The sequence below is a fragment of the Nyctereutes procyonoides genome, unplaced genomic scaffold (assembly GCF_905146905.1).
Source record: "Nyctereutes procyonoides isolate TBG_1078 unplaced genomic scaffold, NYPRO_anot_genome, whole genome shotgun sequence".
Taxonomy (NCBI): domain Eukaryota; kingdom Metazoa; phylum Chordata; class Mammalia; order Carnivora; family Canidae; genus Nyctereutes; species Nyctereutes procyonoides.
Genome location: NW_026575133.1, coordinates 61,565,971 through 61,586,617, shown reverse-complemented (window position 1 = coordinate 61,586,617; position 20,647 = coordinate 61,565,971). Strand labels below are relative to the sequence as shown.

General features: G+C 37.7%; 1 protein-coding gene across 1 annotated transcript in view; it reads left to right on the top strand.

The window, feature by feature from the left end:
* Window positions 1-20,647, top strand: part of GALNTL6 (polypeptide N-acetylgalactosaminyltransferase like 6) — a 1,153,240-nt gene that overhangs the window by 1,050,727 nt on the left and 81,866 nt on the right. The window contains exon 10 of the mRNA XM_055299901.1: window positions 11,805-11,912. Within this exon, the coding sequence (XP_055155876.1) occupies window positions 11,805-11,912 (108 nt within the window). The remainder of the gene's footprint in view (window positions 1-11,804; window positions 11,913-20,647) is intronic.

Genomic DNA, 20,647 nt, shown 5'->3' with positions numbered 1-20,647 from the left:
ATATATATATATATATATACATATATATATGTATATATATATATACTCAGCATATATAAATCAACTGTAGAAGTATAAGAATTTGATTTTTATACTCTGTGTCAGGGTCAACAATCCACAATATACAAGGCCAGCATAAATTTAGCCACAACTTCTCTCCTCTTCTCCAACTGTGAGAGTGACAATTGAGAATACAGTCTCTACCTCTCTCACACACACATGTTCACAGACTTGCAACTTGTCATATGGCCTGACCCCTCTCACAGAGGGCAACACATGTATACACAACAAACACCCCATATAGACCCAATATACCAGAATAAAGGCAAGTTATCACTAGGAGACTATATCATATAACCACCTATTATGGGCCACTTAAGGGTGCTGTGTGTATTACTTAACTCAGTCATTACTATCACTTTATGAAGTAGACATGTGACCCCAACTTGATCCAAGATGCCAATGAGACAATGAGAAAAGGGGAGCAATCTGCTCAATTCAAACCCCTGTGGAAGTGTTCTTTCCACTATTCCATGTCATAGAAGTGTATCAGTTTCTCCCCAAGATAAAAATCATATGCAAATGTCACTATGAAACCTGAAGAGTGCTCACATTTTTTATTTTTGATGAAATTTCTTTATATTGAATATTGCTAAAAAAAGTTTTGTCTGTCAGTGGAAGCTCAGAAGAACCTTTGCTTCTTCAAAGTTTCGGTTAAAATGACCATTCATATGAGTAGCTTTTGACTAATGTGCTTGTTTCAAAGTACACTGTTAGTACTCCTAGACATTCAAACTCTCACTATTCAAAAAGAGAGGGGTTTTTTGAGGGGAGAGGGGTTCTTCACTTTACTAGAAGATAGAAATCCAATTCAACCTAATTTAGAGAAAAGGGGGAATTGAAGATGACACTTTTGAAAACGAACTGAAAAGTCAAAAAAATCCAATTAAAGAATGGACAGAAGACATGACTAGACATTTTTCCAAAGACATATAGATGGCTACTAGACACACTTGCACCCAAATGTTTATAGCAGCATTATCAACAATAGCCAAATTATGGAAAGAGCCCAAATGTCCATCAACTGATGAATAGATAAGGAAGATATATATCATATATATAATGGAAAATATATTCAATAATATTATAGTATATATAATGGAATATTATTCAGCAATCAAAAAGAATAAAACCTTGCCATTTGCAATAATGTAGATAGAGCTAGAGTATGTTATGCTAAGTAAACAAGTTAGTCAGCGAAAGACAAATACCATGTGATTTCACTCATGCTGAATTTAAGAAACAAAACAGATGAACTTAAGGGATAGAGGAGAAAACGAGAGGGAGGCAAACCATAAGAGACTCTAAAATATAGAAAATAAACTGAGGGTTGCTAAGGGAAGGTGGACAGGGAATGTGGTGATTGGTGATGGGCATTAAGGATGGCACTTGTAATGATGAGCACTGGGAATTATATGTAAGTGATAAATCACTAAATTCCATATAACCAAAATGACACTATGTTAACTAACTAGAATTTACATAAAAACTTGAAAAAAACAAACAAAAATAGATATATATTTATAGTGAGATATATATATATATATTAAGTTATAATCAGTCATTTGAAAATTGACTTAGTGAGTCAACTGGATTGGCAGATCCCTAAAATACAGTGTTCCTTTTCTTACAAAATTTCCCTCAAGAGACTTGTATTCAGTACAGTAAATAATTAGTAGTTCTCAAAAAAAAAAAAAGAGAGAGAGAGAGAAAGAAAGAAAGAAAAAGAAAAAAAAGTCAAAGAAATGGGGGAGCCTCTGGGAGGCCTAGAAATAAGGCCTCAAATACTGCTAGAACCATTTCTTTTCATTTTTCCCTTTTGTTTCTGTCAGCTTCACTCCCTCCAACAGACTTTCCTTCCACCCCTCAGACGTGGCCTCTGGAAGCTCTCCAGCTTTCATTTTCTGCTTCATTACCAGAGTAGTAGTTCCAATATAATGAAACCTCAAGGAAGAAGTTCAGTTAGCAAGGCCTGAGCCATGTTCCTGCCTCTGCCATTAGGAAGGCAGTATGATTGATAGCCCAACTGAGAGGCAAAGGAGACGCACATATTTGGATAGTTCCAAAAAGAAAAAGTTGTTCTAATATATTAAACCAATTTTAAGTTTTTAAAGAACTTATATTTATTTTTAGCAGATGATAAATCCAGAAAATTTAAGCAATAGACTCCCAAATCTGGAGACAAACACTTTGGGGCACCTGGGTGGCTCAGTTGATTGAACATCTGACTCTTGGTTTCAACTCAGGTCATGATCTCAGGGTCACGAGATCGAGTCCCAGGTCAGGCTCCAGGCTCAGTGGGGAATCTGCTTAGGATTCTCTCTTCCTCTCCCTCTGCCCCTCCCTACCCCTGCTCATTCTTGCCCATGCGCGTGTATGCATGCACACTCACTCTCAAATGAATAAACAAAATCTTTTTAAAAAAAAAAAAGCAAACATTTTGCCTCTAATGTACCCTCTAAGCTGTAGAATAATGAGTTAAGGGAAATGAGGGATTATGTCCAAAACCATAATATTTTACCCAAAAAAGCACTCTGAAGATGTTCAAATTTGTACTTTCTTCCCCAAGACTTAATGTTTTGAAGAAATCGATAAGTGACATATCTGGGTTTTTTTGTTTTGGTCTCCACCTTAATCACTGTTTTTAAGACTGCTAAGCATTAATGCAAAATATGAACACTGCATCTCCAAAGCAATGATCTGAACAAGGTACCCTCTGAAGCCCTGCTACCCCTGCCTAGACCTCTTAAAAGCTCATTAAGTGGGCAGCCAGAGTGGCTCAGCAGTTTAGCGCCGCCTTCAGCCCAGGGCATGATCCTGGAGACCGGGGATCGGGTCCCACATCAGGCTCCCTGCATTGAGCCTGCTTCACCCTCTGCCTGTGTCTCTGCCTCTCTGTGTGTCTCTCATGAATAAATAAACAAAATTTATGAAAAAGAGCTCATTAAGTGCAAGGTAGTTTGGGTACAATCTTTTTTTTAATACTGACATAAAGCATTTCTTACTTTGAAAAAATCCTAAGCAGATGGTTCAAGAAATGAGAGCTTTTCCCCTGAAACTAGATATGACCATGTCCTGATGAAGACTGTAGATACATTTTCCAATTTCTGCTTTTGTTGTATACTGATCGACAAATAGAAAATGGGGGTCAGGTCAAAAAAGGTCAAGGTCCCCTGTTCTCAAAGAATAACCCTAAAGACCAAGTTTCTAAGAATAAAGCAAAGCAATGGTGTATATGGGTGCATCTCCCTTAGATCAAGTTAAACCAAAAGTGCAGTTTTTACACCATGTAGCCCAGAAGAACAGCTTGATGACAGGCATGGCTCTCTTCGGTGTCTGTGCACCATAGCTTTTTACGTTAACAATTAACATCTTTAAAAAAAATTAACATCTTAATTTCTAGATAGATGGTAAAGTGGTAGATTATCTAATCTTAAGAATTTTTCAAACTTAGCCCACACAAGACATACCATAAAATTAGAAGGTTATTTTACAGGTCCAGAAATGTAATTACTTATGTATACATAATATGCTGTATTTTTAACATTAACCACACCTTATTTTATAATAATCCCCATATGAATGAAGAAAAGCTCAAGATAGCTTGTTACCTTGAAATTTATATTTGAATATGATAAGATCACAGCTTCTGTTTTTAATGGCAGCTACATGGTGGGTTCTCATTAAATAACTCAGTTGTCTGGGAGTAACCTCATTTTCTATTAGTAAACCAATAGTCCGTTTATTTATTCGATAAATAATTACAATAAAACAACTTGCCAGGCATCGTCCCAGGTGCTTGGGATACCTCACTCAACAAAAGACACAGACTCCTGCCTTCATTAGGAAGAGAGGTGCAGACAAGTAATAACCTAGGAAATCTCGGAGTTATCTCCTGAGTGAGAAGGTGGTAAGGACTATGAGAACAGAACAGAGAAGGTTGATACTGGGTGCAGGATGAGAGAGTGTTTGGGGCATGAGGATTTGGAGCTGAGACTTGAAAGTGATGGGGAATTTAGCCATGTGGAGATTGGAAGACAATTTCACACAGAAATTGTGAACTGCCAGAACAAATGCCCCAAGGTATCTGGCATGTTGGAGGGACAGAAAAGAGGGAACTGCCAGAACAAATGCCCCAAGGTATCTGGCATGTTGGAGGGACAGAAAAGAAGCCAAAATGGCTTAAGCAGAGAAAGAGAGATGAAAAGAAGAGTAGGAAATAAGATCAAAGAGATGGGAGGTTTTGGAGTGAATAAACTCTTTAAAAATTTTTTTTGAGAATTTAGATCATCATTTCCATATAGTATATTATGTTTCACCCTTTACCTGATAATAATATTCCCTTGCTATCCTTCTGACAATCAATTTCTCACTGAAACTAATTTCCTATTTCATATGACCGGTATAATTTTATGATTCCATTTAATTTAACATTCTCTATGTCTAAATTCCAGTTTGTGGCTGATAGCGAAAAGTGATTTTTTAAAAATAAGGCAAGCATTCAATTATTCAGTCAATTTGAACTAGATTATGAAAAAAATGCTCTGTGTTCATTCATGAGTAAAATAACATGGATTTTAAATATTTATGTTGTCAAAGGATGACAGTATTTGTAAATTTAAAACATATTCTCCAAGAATTAGATACTTGAGCATGACAATGCCATAGCTTTGGTTTGTTTTTGTTTTTTTTTTTAAGAAATAATCACATGATACTACCCAGGGAATGTCTTTTAAAAATATAAGCCACATATTTCAGAGCAGATAAAGAATTTGATAAATGCCACAACAGGTGCACTTTCCTAAAGAAATATATTGTCACACTGTCACCTAAACACATCTCTCTAGCGTGTCAGGATACACATGATTCTACTGAAATAGGCATGGCTATTGGAAGATTGAACAAAATAAAGAAGTGTTTGGTGATGTCCATAGTATTAAACTAAAAAAAAAAATAAAACAAACAAAAAACCCTCTAAGTCTAGAGACAATTGACTTGATGTACTTAGAGTAAAAAGCAATTTGGCCCTGACATTATAAGAAGCAACAATACATTGGAAAGGCTTTAGGGCTCCTGCATAAATAAAAGTATAAGTGTAACTGAAGTGATCAGACTCAACTATTCAATAAATACTTATTATTTATTATGTACTAAGCCCTTGACCAGTAGCTGGAGATGCATTGAGTAAAATTGTCATGGAACTTTTAGTCTAGTGAGGGAAGACAAACACTAAGCAAATCATTATACAAACACACAAATCCTTTCATTACAATTGCTGTCTCGACTTGAACAAAACTATTCAAAACATGGAACTGATCCCCCATATGGCCCCAGTATGGTGAACAAGGCCAGCATATAGTAAACACTCAGTACATATTTGTTTACTGACTCAATTAATGAATTATGGGAGAGAGAAGTACAGGATGGAGAGACAGCATAAAACAGGAGTGCCAACCAAATCTAGGGGCTCAGTTGTGATGGTAAAGCTGAAATCTGGAACAGAAGTAGGAAATGGGCATGAGATAGGAGAGAAGGGCAGAGGAAGGGGGAGGGTGAATTAATTCTTTTAGAGATAAAGATTTATGGCCGCAAGCCCTGAGAGAAACTCAATGTTTCCTAAGGAATGAAAAATAGCCCAGAAAGAGGATGTGTGGAGTGGGGGAGTTCCTGTAGGGATTGAAGAAACTAGGGATAGGAGAAAAAGGGTGAGGGACACAGAAGCAATGGTGAGATAAGCAAGACCTTGGAGACTCCCAAGAGAAGTTGTAATCTGGGGCACCTGGGTGGCTAAGCAATTGGGCGTCTGCCTTTGGCTCAGGTCATGCATGATTCCAGGGTCCTAGGACTGAGTCCCACATCAGGCTCCCCACAGGGAGCCTGCTTCTCCCTCTGCCTCTCTCTCTCTCTCTCTCTCTCATAAATAAATACAATCTTTAAAAAGAAGAAGAAGAAGAAGTTGTAAACTGACCCTCATAACAGTAGCAAACACTGAAGGATTCTAAATGAAGCCATGATATATTCAGATGTATGTTTCTAAGTGGTCCCAGTAGCAACAGGGAGAAATAAATTTTAGAATTCTATAGTTTCTTTAACACTGAACCTAGCATAAAAGAAAATCTGAACAGAAGTTTCCTGAACTCGAATATAAGGAAAAATTTTAAGAATAGGAGTAGGCTCTCAGGAGAGGACACGAATTTTAATTCACGGGAGACTAGTAGGAAGAATTCTAAGATGACTTTCTCCCTTGGTTTACGCCACAATTAGGTTACATAACAGTGCAAAGGAGATTTGGCGAATGTAATTAAGGTTGCTAATCAGCTTACCTTAAGATAAGACTATGGTGGGACACCTGGGTAGCTCAGTGGTTGAGCGTCTGCCTTCGTCTCAGGGCCTGATCCCAGGGTTCCTGGGATTGAGTCCCATGTCAGGCTCCCTGCATGGAGCCTGCTTCTGTCTCTGCCCCTCTGTGTGTGTGTGTGTGTCTCTCATGAATAAATAAATAAAAATCTTTAAAATAAAATAGGACTGTGGTCCTGAAGGGTTTAACCTTATTGAATGAGCCTTTTAAAAGCCCAACATTTTCTCCAGCGGGTAGCAAAAGAAGTCAGAGAGATTTATAGTGTAAAAACTATTCTGTGTGAGGGAGGTTAACCATCAATGAGCTGGAGGGTTCGCAGGGCCAGGAACACCAGTCCCTGCTCACCTGCCAGCAAGAAAACGGGGGTCCCAGTCATACAACTGCAAGGAACTGAATCCTGCCAACAAACTAAATGAGCTTGGAAGCAGATTCTTCCTGAGAGCCTCCAGGAAAGAGCTCCACTCAGCAGCCACTTCGATTTCAGCCCTGTGAGGCTTTGGGCAGAGAATTCGGCAGAGCCCACATGGACTTCTGACCCACAGAACCACAAAATCATAATAAATCAGTGTTGTTTCAGCCATTACACTTGTAATTGGTTACACATCAAGAGAAAACTGATGCAGATATCTTTAAAAACTGTATCGAAAAGAATGAGTTAGAATTTCATTTCTGTGTGTCTAATTAGGTTATTTGACATATCTTAGAAAGGAAAGAAGTAATAATGATTTATTTAACTTTCTATTGCGGCAGTTCTCACTCTGGCAAGATCTTCCATAAGAAGTATTTAGTCCACTTCTGCTTGCTTTCTAACTGTTCTAGAAGCCCACCTGAACCAAAAAAAAAATAAATTAAGTCCAGAGAATGTAAGGAATTGTCCAAGCCTTATCCCTACCTCTTAGGGACCCTCCCTAGTCCTGCAAGAGAGACTGGCCCACCTCCAACAACTAATGAGAATAATATGCCATCTTTTCTCATGAAAAATAAGTGCACATGCCAACAAATCAGTATCTTCCAAATAATATGATAATATGACAAGAAAGATTCTTTGCCAGGGGACGTCAGACTTGGTTTCAGCCCAGGTCGTGATCTCAAGGTCATGTGATTGAGCCCCATGTGGGGCTCCCCACTCAGCAAGGAGCTTGCTGGAGAGTCTGTCTCCCTCTCTCTCTCTACCCATCCTATTCATTCTCTCTCTCTCTTTCAAATAAATATTTTTTAAAAAAAGGCTTCTTTGCCTTGACACTTGTTTGCCTTTGACCAACAAAAACTGGCATTGGATTATATGCAGGACTGTCTAACATTCTCTGCCCTCCCACTGCCTTCTCCTTTATCTGTTGTATATTACTTCCAAATTGCACCTCTTTAAAATACAAAAATAATAAAATGAAATAATCTCTCAAATAACTAAATTCACTATAATTTAATTTAAAATGTCGGAATAGTTGGGGGGGGCAGTTATTAGAGTGGACCATCCTGTAAGCATCCCAAAATCAGCTGTCTTTGCCAGGAATTTATTTAACTGCAGGAACTCCACAAGCCAAATAGCATACAGGATAATATCTCTTAATGAGTCAATAAAGAAATAGCATACTCCAAATCAATGATAGATTAATCATACTATTGTTCTCAGCAAGAGAAGATGAAAGTAATAAAGTCCTAATTTAGTTGAGGTGTACCTTTTTAGAAGAGATGGCTTAGCCAACCTTGGGCTGACATCCAGCAGCCAGTGCAAAAGTAAAAGTCCCCTGTTACCGGAGCACGTTGCCAGAGCATAAGGGTGCCAGTGCTGATGGGCAAGAAGATCTTCCAGGGGCTGCTGCAGGGCTTTGCTTTAGCCACTGCTGGGGAAAGAGTCTCCTTTACTGTGGCAGGACCTAATTGCCCCCAAAGTAATAGGAGAGTGATTTTTAGATCAGCCAAGAATTGCCTTGGCCAAACTGAACACTCTCTGTCCTCACAAACTCTAGGTATTTTTAGTCAAAATGCCACCTTGCCACATTGCCTCTTCATATGCTTTCATTCATATGTGCCCACTGGGGCCCCTCAGCAGCTGAACTACTGAGCTCTTTTCTGTGAGAACAGATGAGATGATGATATCCTGACACCATTTAATTCATTCTTATATCAAAACAAGTTTATCTCTAAAACAACCTCTTTTTTGGTCTTTATCATAAACAAGTGGATTAAAGCAATTTCACTTAAGTCCTAAACAGTGAATCTGAAATCGTATCAAACCAATACAAGACAGGGATCCCTGGGTGGCGCAGCGGTTTGGCGCCTGCCTTTGGCCCAGGGCGCGATCCTGGAGACCCGGGATCGAATCCCACGTCGGGCTCCCAGTGCATGGAGCCTGCTTCTCCCTCTGCCTGTGTCTCTGCCTCTCTCTCTCTCTCTCTGTGACTATCATAAATAAATAAAAATTAAAAAAAAAAAAACAATACAAGACAGGTACCAAGATTACATTATGGAGGAGTATGTGCATCTGATTTTGGATAATCAATGTCCTGCATATATTATCTTAGAATCTGGTTTTGGATAATCAATGTCCTGTATATATTATCTTAGAATCACTGAATTTCAGCATTTGAAAGGACTTTGTGACACACAGAATGGTGGACAGCAAACCATAGCCCTTTGCCTGTTTTATTGAAATAAAGCTAGCTGTGCTAGAGTTGCTTTTGCAAGAAAGACCATATGACCTGAAAAGCCCAAAATATTTACTATGACATTTACAGACAAAGTTTGTTGACTATAGATAGTATATTGATTAAACTTATGGGTGCTGGAGTTAGACTACTAGGATTCAAATCTCTGTTCTGTGGGTGATCAGTTATATGACTTTGGGCAAGCTACTCAGACTCTAGACTGCCACTTCCCCACCTATATAATTGGGGAAATAGTAAAGTCTATCACTGAGTTGTGAGCATTAAGTGGAAAGGGGCACAGTACACACTCATAACTCTTATTAGAATCACCTTTAAAAAAGAAGAATTACCTTAAAATATCAGCTAGGCCAACAGTCCACTCAAAGTTAAGTACTTATCTCCAAAGTGTCATCTACTACAGATTTCAACACAATTAGTGAGTCAGGAAGCCCATTTTATCTTTAATCATTCTATTAGAAAGTTCTTCCTTCCCCTGAATTGAAATCTATCTTTTTATGGCTCTATCCTATTAATTCCAACTCCTTGGGGTTCTACCGAAATCTCTTACAAATACTAAGATCTTCAAATACTTGAAAAGGGTTTTTCTGAATCTTATCAAGACTATGTATCTCCAGTTTTTTTCGCTACTTCTCCTAAAACAATTTGCATCCCTTTCTCACTTTGGTAATTCTTTTTAGAAGGGAATATAAAATATTTCCCCAAAAATTAGCATAAGACTTCAGAAAGATAGATTCAGACCCTTACTCCTCAAACTCTCCATATTATGCTGGTAGTGTGTGTGTTATGCTACTCAGTCTTTTTCCACCTCATTCCTGTTCTGGAGGGTTGATATTTTTAGATACAAACATCTTATTCTTTCCCTTTCTTATGTTTAATCTAATATAGCTCCAGTCTCTCAAGACTTTTCCAGATGTTGGTACTATCATTTAAAATGTTCACTGCCCTTACAAGCTTCATATCATCTATGCAAACTTCTGATGTCTTGATTCAAAAGATCAATAAATATCCCATTAAGTTGAAATTGATAGCCCTAGTAGTCTTGAATCCATTTAGAGCAACTGAGTATTGTTTAGTAATCGAATTGGCTTCCCCTTGGACTTCTATCACCCTAATCACTATTTATTTTCTGGTTTCACTTGGGGTGTCATTCCTCTTAGTGAAAGAATTTGAAAGCAAATATAAGACATAAGTATCTTTCTCTCTTGCAGTATTACACTTTAAAACAAGCTGTATATCTGTATTAGTCAGGGTTCTCCAGAGAAACAGAACCAACAGCATATGTATATATTAAGTGAGAGAGATTTATACTAAGGAACTGGTTCGTGTGATTGAAGAGACTTGGTGAGACCAAAATCTGCTGGGAAGACTGGCAAACCGAAGACCCAGGGAAGAGCTACAGTTCAAGTTCACGGGCAGTCAGCTAGCAGAATCCTTTCTTGCTAGAAGGAATCAGCCTTTGTTCCAGTAAGGTCTTCAACTGATTGGGTGGGGCTCACCCACATTACAGAGAATGTAATGTTTTATTCAAAAGTCAAATTTAAATGTCAATCTCCGGCAGCCTGGGTGGCTCAGCAGTTTATTACCCCCTTGGGCCCAGGACATGATCTTGGAGACCTGGGATCGAGTTCCACCTTGGGCTCCCTTCATGGAGCCTGTTGCTCCCTCTGCCTGTGTCTCTTCCTCTCTCTCTCTCTCTCTCTCTCTCTCTCTCTCTCTCTGTGTGTGTGTGTGTGTGTGTGTCTCATGAATAAATAAATAAAATCTTTTAAAAAATGTTAATCTCATCCCAAAAAGCACCTCCATTGAAACAACCAGAATGATGTTTGACCAAAAATCTGGGCAATGAAGTACAGCCAAATGACACATAAACTAACCATTATAGTATCTAGCTCTTTTCAATCTTTTTCTTGAAATGAAAATAGCTAAAAATCTAGCACATAGGAAGCCTGGATTTTTTTTTCATAATTTTTCCTTTGAAAGTTAAGTACTCTGTTACATAAAACCGTGACTAAGTATGTGTCTAAGTGTGTAGTCATGACAAAAAATAACCAATTAATTTTTGTTACCATATATAAGTACAGCATTTCACAATATATACTGAGTTTAATATTTCTTGAGTCCACATCAATAACCAATTATTTTCTGTGCCTAAGAAAAGATTAAGGGTAGGAGAAATCAGAAAGCAACAACAGTTTTTAAGGTGAGCTCTATTGAAAGCTTCAGAATCTAGATGTCACTTAAACTATGGATATATGGATATATCGGCATTCCTTGATTCATTCCCCTATTTTTTAAATTCCATTTTTTGTATTTTAAATTTTTGAATTGACATTTAAATTCCAATGCTATTTCTTCAAATGCTTTCACAAGGTTGTCAAAACAAAAACTATATAAATAAGAAGATGTCTAGGCATTAAATGTCAGTGCAATGCAATATTTGTGAACAAATTCTACTAGGATAAAAAAAATGCCAGTGTGCTGTCTATGGAAATTAGATTTTACTGAACTAGTACTTTGGTTCTACACTGTCATGAATCTGAATCTAGGTTTTGAAAAATGTGAGGTTTTTTTCCTTAGTTAACCTTTTATGATAAATAGAAATTATTAATTTAGAGACTTTGAGTGATTCTCAGATTTTTTAATGAATCTTACTAATAATTCCTCTTTTATATGAAGTGTGCTGTTCTCTTTCATTATACTTTTAAATTTCCTTTCTATAGGTTTGGATGTGTGGAGGAGAAATGTTTGATGTCCCGTGTTCCAGAGTTGGTCATATCTACAGGAAGTACGTCCCTTATAAAGTTCCATCTGGGACCAGCCTGGCAAGAGTGAGTAATGGGATCAGAATAAGTTGGGCTTTATATGGCTTCCTGTAGGCAAACTAAGCCACCTTATACATGGTATAATTTGTGCTGCAGGCTACAGGCACAGTCTGATAGAAACAACCAAAAGAAAAACTCCACCATTTGCCACGCCGTTTGACAGGCTTTAGAATATAAACAGTTTGTGTTCCTCAGAGTTTTATTTCCATTCCTTAAGGAAGTGTTAACTACTAATGCTAATTCTTGTTTTTAATTATTTCAAAGCACTTTCACATACATTGCATTTAATCTTTACCCATACCTTCTGAGATTGATATTCTTATCCTTATTTTGTAGATGAAAACTGGGGCTTGGCAAGGTGGGTTATTCATGCTCAAACGAATAATAAATGGCAGAAGAGGCATTTAAGCCCAAGTCTTCAGAATGAATGTCCAGTACTCCTGCCCCTCCCTTTAATAAAGTATAACAGGATATTTAACAAGTCAAATGGAGAAAGGGGTAAATACAAGATGGGGAGAAGTGGTTGCCCAAACTCAGCCTTCTCATTTGCAGCTAGGGCCAGCTCTGTCTAAAATTTTACCCCACCCTCAAAATCCCAAATCTGACCAGTTGCAAGGTGTTGTTTTTTTTTTTTTTTTCAGATCCTGTTTCAAATAAAACCTATTTCACAGGCTAAATGAAAGATACCTTTTTCTTCTGCATTTTAGAATGTTTTCATATATATTTAGGAGAAAGTTACAATGCCTTCTTGAAATAATCCTAACAATTTCTGCTTTCCCTGTGACTTTCTTTAGAGCTGGGTTAGTTGTATTCACCACAGTATGTACTTACCACTACAGAGATGCAAAATCTAGATTAAAAAGGTTGTTTTGCCACATCCCTTCTCACAGTGTTCTCCTAGGAATCTAATCCTGAATTATTCATTTTTGCTCTTTTACTGGTAAGGCTGCAATATATAACTATTTGAGTCTTTTATATGAAGCTCAATAAGCTCACAAGCTCCTTTAAAATATGAACTAGTTCATCGGGTTTCATTAGAATATCAATCACACAAAGGCAGAGTGTTTTCTCTGTTTTATTTCTACTAAACTCCCGACACCTAGAACAAGTCTTGGTAGGCACACAACAAATACTTGCTAAAAGAATTAATTAATCAGGAAAAACTAAGACTAGAAAATGCTACAGGTTTGTCTAATAAAACTTAAACATTTCAGTAAAGTCTAAAAAATTTTTCATTTCTAGTAAATCTTTTTGGAGAAAGAGGACTCTTATTTTTCTTATTCCCTTTCTGAGATTGTCAACACTGTCCGTTTCCTCAAGCCATATCCATAATCTCTTTTATAACAGTTTGAGTTAATAGTCATGTAGTTACTTCACATACACCTTGAAGAGAAATAGTCATATTACCAACCCAAAGATTAATAGCATCCCCCATTGAGTAGCTGAGTAAAGTATTCATTGAGAGCATAGTAAAATTATGCTCTTTGAAAAAAAATCACAAAATCCAAAGCAATTAAAGAACTGAGTCTTGGGTAAGGACATATGATTCAATTTTGTCATAAGACTTAACACCTGTGAATCTCCAAGTTCATTCAGAAAAAATGAGAATTCACTAAAGGGTACAATTTGAGCACATATCATAATTCAGCCATGTGGACATCATAAATCATAGCAGGTTAAACTATTCTAAAAATAATGTCACTTATCCCTTTCACCCACTCAAATGTGCCTGGTTTGTGCCCCGATATGCATCATCCATTTGCCTGATGGATGAAATGTGTACTTGGTTTACAAGTACACATTTAGAGTATACAACCTGGAGGGGAAAGTTTATGCTGGTCCAGAGGGTATATTTTCAAAAAATAAAACTCTTTATATATTTCCAAGAAAGAAATTAAGTACTTTTTCAAGGACTGTCAAATATAGGAAAACTAGGGCTGGCACATAAAATTCCCAGCAAAAAGTGAGTGTTCATTCAAATGAGAAAAAGTCCATAATTCTGAATTTTAATCTTTTCCAATTTAAATTTTACTTGAGGGCTCATTTTTAGTTTTTTTTTTTTCTAAACTGCTAGAGCAATCAGAAAGTCATAAATATTGAAACTCAACTGTCAGTCTAAGGAACGTTTTATGATATTTTAAATAAAAAATATATTAAAATGAAAAACAATTCTGATTTTTGTGGGAGACACTCAACTACCTGCTACCCTCTACTGGTTACTAAATCATCAAAAATGATGAGAGACTAGACAGACTAGACAGACTAGATTGGTTTTAGATAAGGTGCTTCAGATGCAGGGCCATGTTTGTTCAATAGGTAATTTATCTCTACCTAGCGTCATTAGGAAATGTAGAAGATGGAGATTTTACTCCAAAGGTTTGTTTTCTTATTTTACAAAGCTCATTTAATTTTTCAAAAATGTGCACCTTTTATTTAGGTACCTATGTAAACTGAGAATTCCAGTCGACTTCCAAACACACACATACACACACACACGTGTGTGAATAGGCTGCAGTCCTTTAAACAGCATACCAGTGTGCATTATAGAAATAAATTCAAAAAATTAGTATCTTCTGTTTACCTAGCATTACAGTCTGGTTGGAAGAGACAAGATAGCCATAGATGAAACCATCAGAGGATGATATAGGACAATAAGTTCAAACATATTGTAAAGATATGTATAGAAGGAGGGGGAGGGGGAAGGGTGCCACAGCTGTTGAACTAAAAGAGGACCTGCAAGGATAGCCAATAAAATGAACATATTTAACAGAATAGTGGTTCCCAAACACAGTGAACTGAGAAAAATAAGAGTCACAAAGCTCCATATACTCAATTTAATAATATCTTTTTATGCAGCAATCCTAGACTTGTTTTCTTTTTTATGACAGAATACAAGATAGAATTTTATTAATGCCCTAATTTGGCAAAAATAAAAATTAGCATCCCTATGTCAGTTCCCATAAAATGCAAAAATCCAGAATATAGAGACTTAGAATCCACTTTCATCTGGGAATCTGAGTAGTCACTCATCATGAATAAAATTAGATATTTCACTGAATCAGCTCCTGGTCCAATGTTTGTACACTGGGCATTTTTGTGGTACCTTTTCACCAGGAACAAACTGCCAGTCCCTGAGGAAAGGTATGCTAATCCCTAGTATTGTAGGGAGACTAGAAAGCCCCCAGGGCTGTAGTGACAGTTGTCCCTTGCTGGAGATGACACTGTCTTCATCACAGAAGAGTGAGCAGCTCCTCGACGAAAGGCTCACGGAGCCTCTACACAACCCCAAGTGGCAGGTGGGTGGAAGACTCCAAGGAGACTCTTCATTCTGATGGATTGTGAGCTAAACCACACACTCTGCTGAAAGAGCAGCAATACTGGCACTTCACAGACTTCTCTGTGAATGCTAGTGTATTTGAGGACAAGCAGAGCCTTTGGACCTGAGATCAGTAGCTCTAGGAGCAGCGACATGATGGAGGTGCAGAGCCCTCACTCACGGATAAACACACTATCTGATTGCAGCACAAGAGTGCCCCCCAAGGAGGCAACTTTATCCGAAGGAGTTTCCCAGGAGGATCCCAAGCCAGTGGAGGGCAGCCCTGCACTGTAAGCAGGGCTGTCCTCCCTAGCTCCAAGGGAGCATGGGACACAAAATCGGAACCGACCCTCACTCTAAGTTCGCAAGGGATGCGATAGAACACAAATTAGGGGACTGTATACTTCTGTGGTTTGCCAAAATAAGATTTTGAATGAAAGAAGTATTTGTAAAGAAAATGTCCTAAGAGGTAAATTTGGCCATAAGGTTTTCATCATGGCTTCTAAGAAAAAATCATATCAGTACAAAAATAGGGATGTGAGGAAAGGGAAAGGGCAAAATGCTCAGATTGGTTTTAGATAAGGAGGGTGAGAAGTGACTGCCTTACAGGAGTTTAGGGAAAGCCAGATATCTGGAGACTTGCAAAGACTTCCCATCTAGAATTCTGATAACCCACAAAAATTGGATTTTTTATAACAATAAATGTCCACCTCTGAGGGAAAAAAAAGTATTTATCATGCCAGGTACTGTGCTAGACCCTGGAAGCATGAATGATGAACAAGATAAACATAAACTTTAACTTCTTTTTTTTTTAAAGAGTTTATGTATTTGTTTGAGAGAGAGAGAGAGTGAGGAGAGAGAGCACATACTCCATGAGCAAGGGGACCAGAGGGAGATGGAGAAGCAGACTCCTTTCTGGTCAGGGAACCAGACACTGGGGGACTCCATCCCAAGACCCTGGGATCATGAGCTGAGCTGAAGGCAATCACTTAATCGACTGAGCCACTCAGGTGCCCCAAACTTTAACTTCTCATAGCTAATGGCCCTGATTATGACAGCCAGGTAGCCTCCACACAGTCCAGCAATCTATATGTAATAATCTGAATATCATGAGGATGAGCACAGAGTTAAATAAACATAACTAAACTCGCTATGGAATGAGATCTGTGTCTTATATACTTATTTATAAACTATTTTGTGAATATCATAATGTCATCACTGTGATTATGGTTTTACAGAAGAGGAAGTATATCTCATGTATTGCATCTAGCATTATTTAATACATAGCAATATATGTTCTATACCAATAGATAATATGTAATGATCCTATAGGCCACACTGTGATCTACACTCAAGTTACAAATGTTTTTCACCTTATGCATTTAGTTAGGGTTTCTTGGCAGGATGCAATGAGTTTTGAAGTTGTCCTATGGTCATTATACCTCATGGGTATCAAGGTTAAACCTGAGGTCTGAGGGAGACTGATGGTTTTTGCCTCTGGTGACTTTGAAGTGACCTCTTAACCTATTTCCCAAGTTGTCATTCTTCCGATGTCACATCCCTAGTCACATCCAGTTCTGTTGACTCCATAAATCATCTCAGACTGTTGAAATTGGTCAGGGTGGAGGGAGCTATAGAGGAGGAAGAGTGGAGGAGTGTTTCAATGTCAAAGCCAGACCATCTCAAGTCGATTAGTGAGTGCCCCCTCATCATTCACCCTGGTGTCAGATATCCCTGTCTGAAGCAGCTGAAATGGAAGAACACAAGATCTGACTATGCAGCGCTCCCTTGTTTATGTCAGAAAAATATATCAGTTGAGGAAAAGCTTTAGCAAGAGCAAAATCACTACTTTGATTTTGGAAAATAAAATCACCAAGGCTATAAAGTATGGTGATGAATGGGAAATCTGCTCCCACAAATTGACCTTTCTCCCTTGATGATTGTAAATCAGTTTACTCTCATAAAACTTCCCAGCAAATAAGAGCTGTAGTATGACAACCTTAGTCATCAACAGCAGCCAGCACTTCTTTCTGTTGCTCTTGAAACTATACAGTTCAGGTGCTTTTTTGAAACTATCATGGAGTTCAGGGGCACAGTGGCCTATCATGAGCTTTCTCCCAAAAAAGCAGGAAATGATGGATTCTTCCCAAAAGACTAAGCCTACATAAATGTCTAGGACTTCTGTGCAGAAGCAATTCCTCTGAAAACAATAACTATCTCTAATTCACCCCTACAATACAACAAAAAAAAAAGCAATAAGGCTGTCCAATACTTAGGGCTATAACTAAAGATGATTCACATATTGCAATCATGTGTTTGCTTCTCTCCCTTCTTGGTCACATTTTAGACTATAATATCTTCTCTTTACAGGGGGCTTTTGATCTAAGAAGTCCAAGCATCTTCCATAAAAAGTATTTCAGCATTCTTCATGAGAGTCTCCTTAAAAAAACAACCATAAGCTTTATTATGTGACAATAAGATATGATGAGTCCATTGCATATTATGAGGATAAAGATCATCTCTAGAGCCTCAACAAAGGCTCAGGCTGGAGAAATTTTTCAATAAATATTTATCGATCGCCTACTATCGAGATGCATAGAACATGCTGCATGTCCTAAGCCAATAGCGCTGGGACATCCCTTTGTAGTGGAATGTCACATCACCCAAGGACATTCCTCCACACTGGAGATAAGCTTCTGGTACACAATACTAGTAGAATACTCTTACTCACCCTTTAATGATGGCTCTTTTTTGAATACTGGACATTTTATGCTTGTTTTTCATAAGAGAACAAGGCAAAATAAAACTACTCTGTCTGCCAAGGACCTAGAGAGAGGAGTTGGGGAAACATGAAACACCCCACTGCTTAATCCTCACTTGTTCCCTTACCTCCTAAACTACTGGTATCAGAATTTTTTAAGTTTCCACATATTTTTTGTCTGTTTAACAAATAACAACAGAAACACATATTGTCCTTAAAATTTTTAAACAATACAGAAGTAAAACGTGGAATTTGCATACCAAGCATAGAGACACTAAAAAGAAAGTGAAAAATCACGAAAACAACATGTAAGGTAAAATCAACCACATTATTTTAAAACCCAGCAATTTTCCACAAAGCTTCTCAAAATTAATTTCAGTTTGATCTTCTTTCTGTTTGCTCTACCTATTTCTCCCCAAACTCCTGTCAGATGCTATCCTCTTTCCAACGTTAAAGCATTCTGCTCAATTTGTTTCAAATATCCCTCAGTACTTTCCCAAGTGTAACCCAGCTATGACTTGTGAATCAAGTAGCTAATACTTTCTAATGTGCAAAACAGGGCTTGGCATTGAGACAAGCAATCTCTAAGCCATAAGGACAAAATTCAGCATTTCTTGAGCTATCTAGTGAGGACCAATATTTCACAAGTGTTTTTTGTTAAGCCTATTGGAAGAGTTTTTTAGGGTAGGGGGACACAAGTAGAGGGTGGGAGAGGAGAGGGAGAAAAAGAATATCAAATAGACTCCACACTGAGCCCAGAATCCAACACGGGGCTGAATCTCAAGACCCCAATATCATGACCTGAACCAAAAGTAAGAGTTGAATGCTTAACCAACTGAGCTACTCAGGTGCCCCAAGCCTATGGGAAGATTTTAGAGAATAAATATAATATTTAAATGGGGATCCTAGGTATCTACATGACAATTAGCTGTCATGATTAGTCATACTCTTACTTTGTTTTTCTTAACAAAATTAAAATGAGAATTATTTTCTCTTTCCTATGGTACTTTTTCCAGTCTGCTTTTGGCTACTCCTCCCCCCACCTACAGCACCTTGGCACTTTATGTTTTTAGTTAACATTTATACAGCTTTCTTTTCTCATAGCACTTGAGAAACAACATGGTGAGCCCATTTGTGGGCTAGGGGGAATTATAATTGCATTTTTGTCACTATCCCCATTAGAACTGAACATTTTCCTGCATTCACAACTCCACTGGAGCCTCAGAAAGAAGAAAGCTTGCTTGGATAAAATAGGTCCCTGCTGCTACAAAATTAAGCTACTGAAATTTAAGCAAATTTAAATATTTTAGCATGCCATAATCTCAATAACCAAAAATGTAACTCTTGCAAGAGACAACCTGGCTGGCTGCTTTGTAACTCCACCTTTCAGGACCCCAATGGGATGATGAAGCCACAGGAGCACCTGAATGGGAGGCACTCACTATGTAGAATTAGCTCCTTACCATAAGAAATGTAAATGCACAGTGACATTGTGCTTAAGGTTTGTACTATTTCATTCCCATTCTGATGACCTTTGTTTCTAATAGTTTATTTAGTTCATAGTGAGACTTCCATTTCCAGAGGTATAATGTACAACATGGTGGCCATAGTCAGTATTATCATAATGCATACTTGAAAGTTGCCAACAGGGTAAATCTTAAAAGTTCTCATCACAAGAAAAAAGCTATAACTTTGTGCGGTGAATGGTGATAACTAGACTTATTACGGTGATCACTTTCCAGTGTATACAAATATCAAATCATTATATTGTACACCTGAGACTAATATGTTATATGTCAATTTTACCTTAATACAAAAGAAAAAAAAGAATTACATTCTCAACTTCAATTCCAGCCCAAATATATCTCCTTTGATGTTACATTTGAAGTGAAGAAAACAGTTGCATTTGATATTCTATAGACTAATAAATGGACAAAACCAACTGGCAGCTGTGTGGTGCCTGGATGCTTTTAGTGTTCTAATTCTGAAAGCAGCTTATAAAAATAAAATTTCACAGATTACCTAAATTTTGAACAGATCTTATTTCCAACCTAAGGACCCTACATGAGCTATTAAAAGCGTATAGATTTTTTGGCCTATTTTAACAGAATGAAAAATAAAACAGAGTCTACTAATAACTAATGGAATAAATACTATAGCAGCATTTTTTTTATAAATTAATTTTTATTGGTGTTCAATTTACCAACATACAGAATAACACCCAGTGCTCATCCCGTCAAGTGTACCCCTCAGTGCCCGTCACCCATTCACCGCCACCCCCCACCCTCCTCCCCCTCCACCACCCCCAGTTCATTTCCCAGAGTTAGGAGTCTCTATGTTCTGTCTCCCTTTCTGATATTTCTCACACATTTCTTCTCCCTTCCCTTATATTCCCTTTTGCTATTATTCATATTCCCCAAATGAATGGGAACATACACTGTTTGTCCTTCTCCGGTTACTGTGGCCAAGTTAAAAAAGGGTGTTGCCTGAGTTCTTCTCTGGGATTTTGATGGAATCTTGTCTCACATTTAGATCTTTCATCTATTTTGAGTTTATCTTTGTGTATGGTGCAAGAGAGTGGTCCAGTTTCATTCTTCTGCATGTGGATGTCCAATTTTCCCAGCACCATTTATTGAAGAGACTGTCTTTCTTCTAGTGGATCGT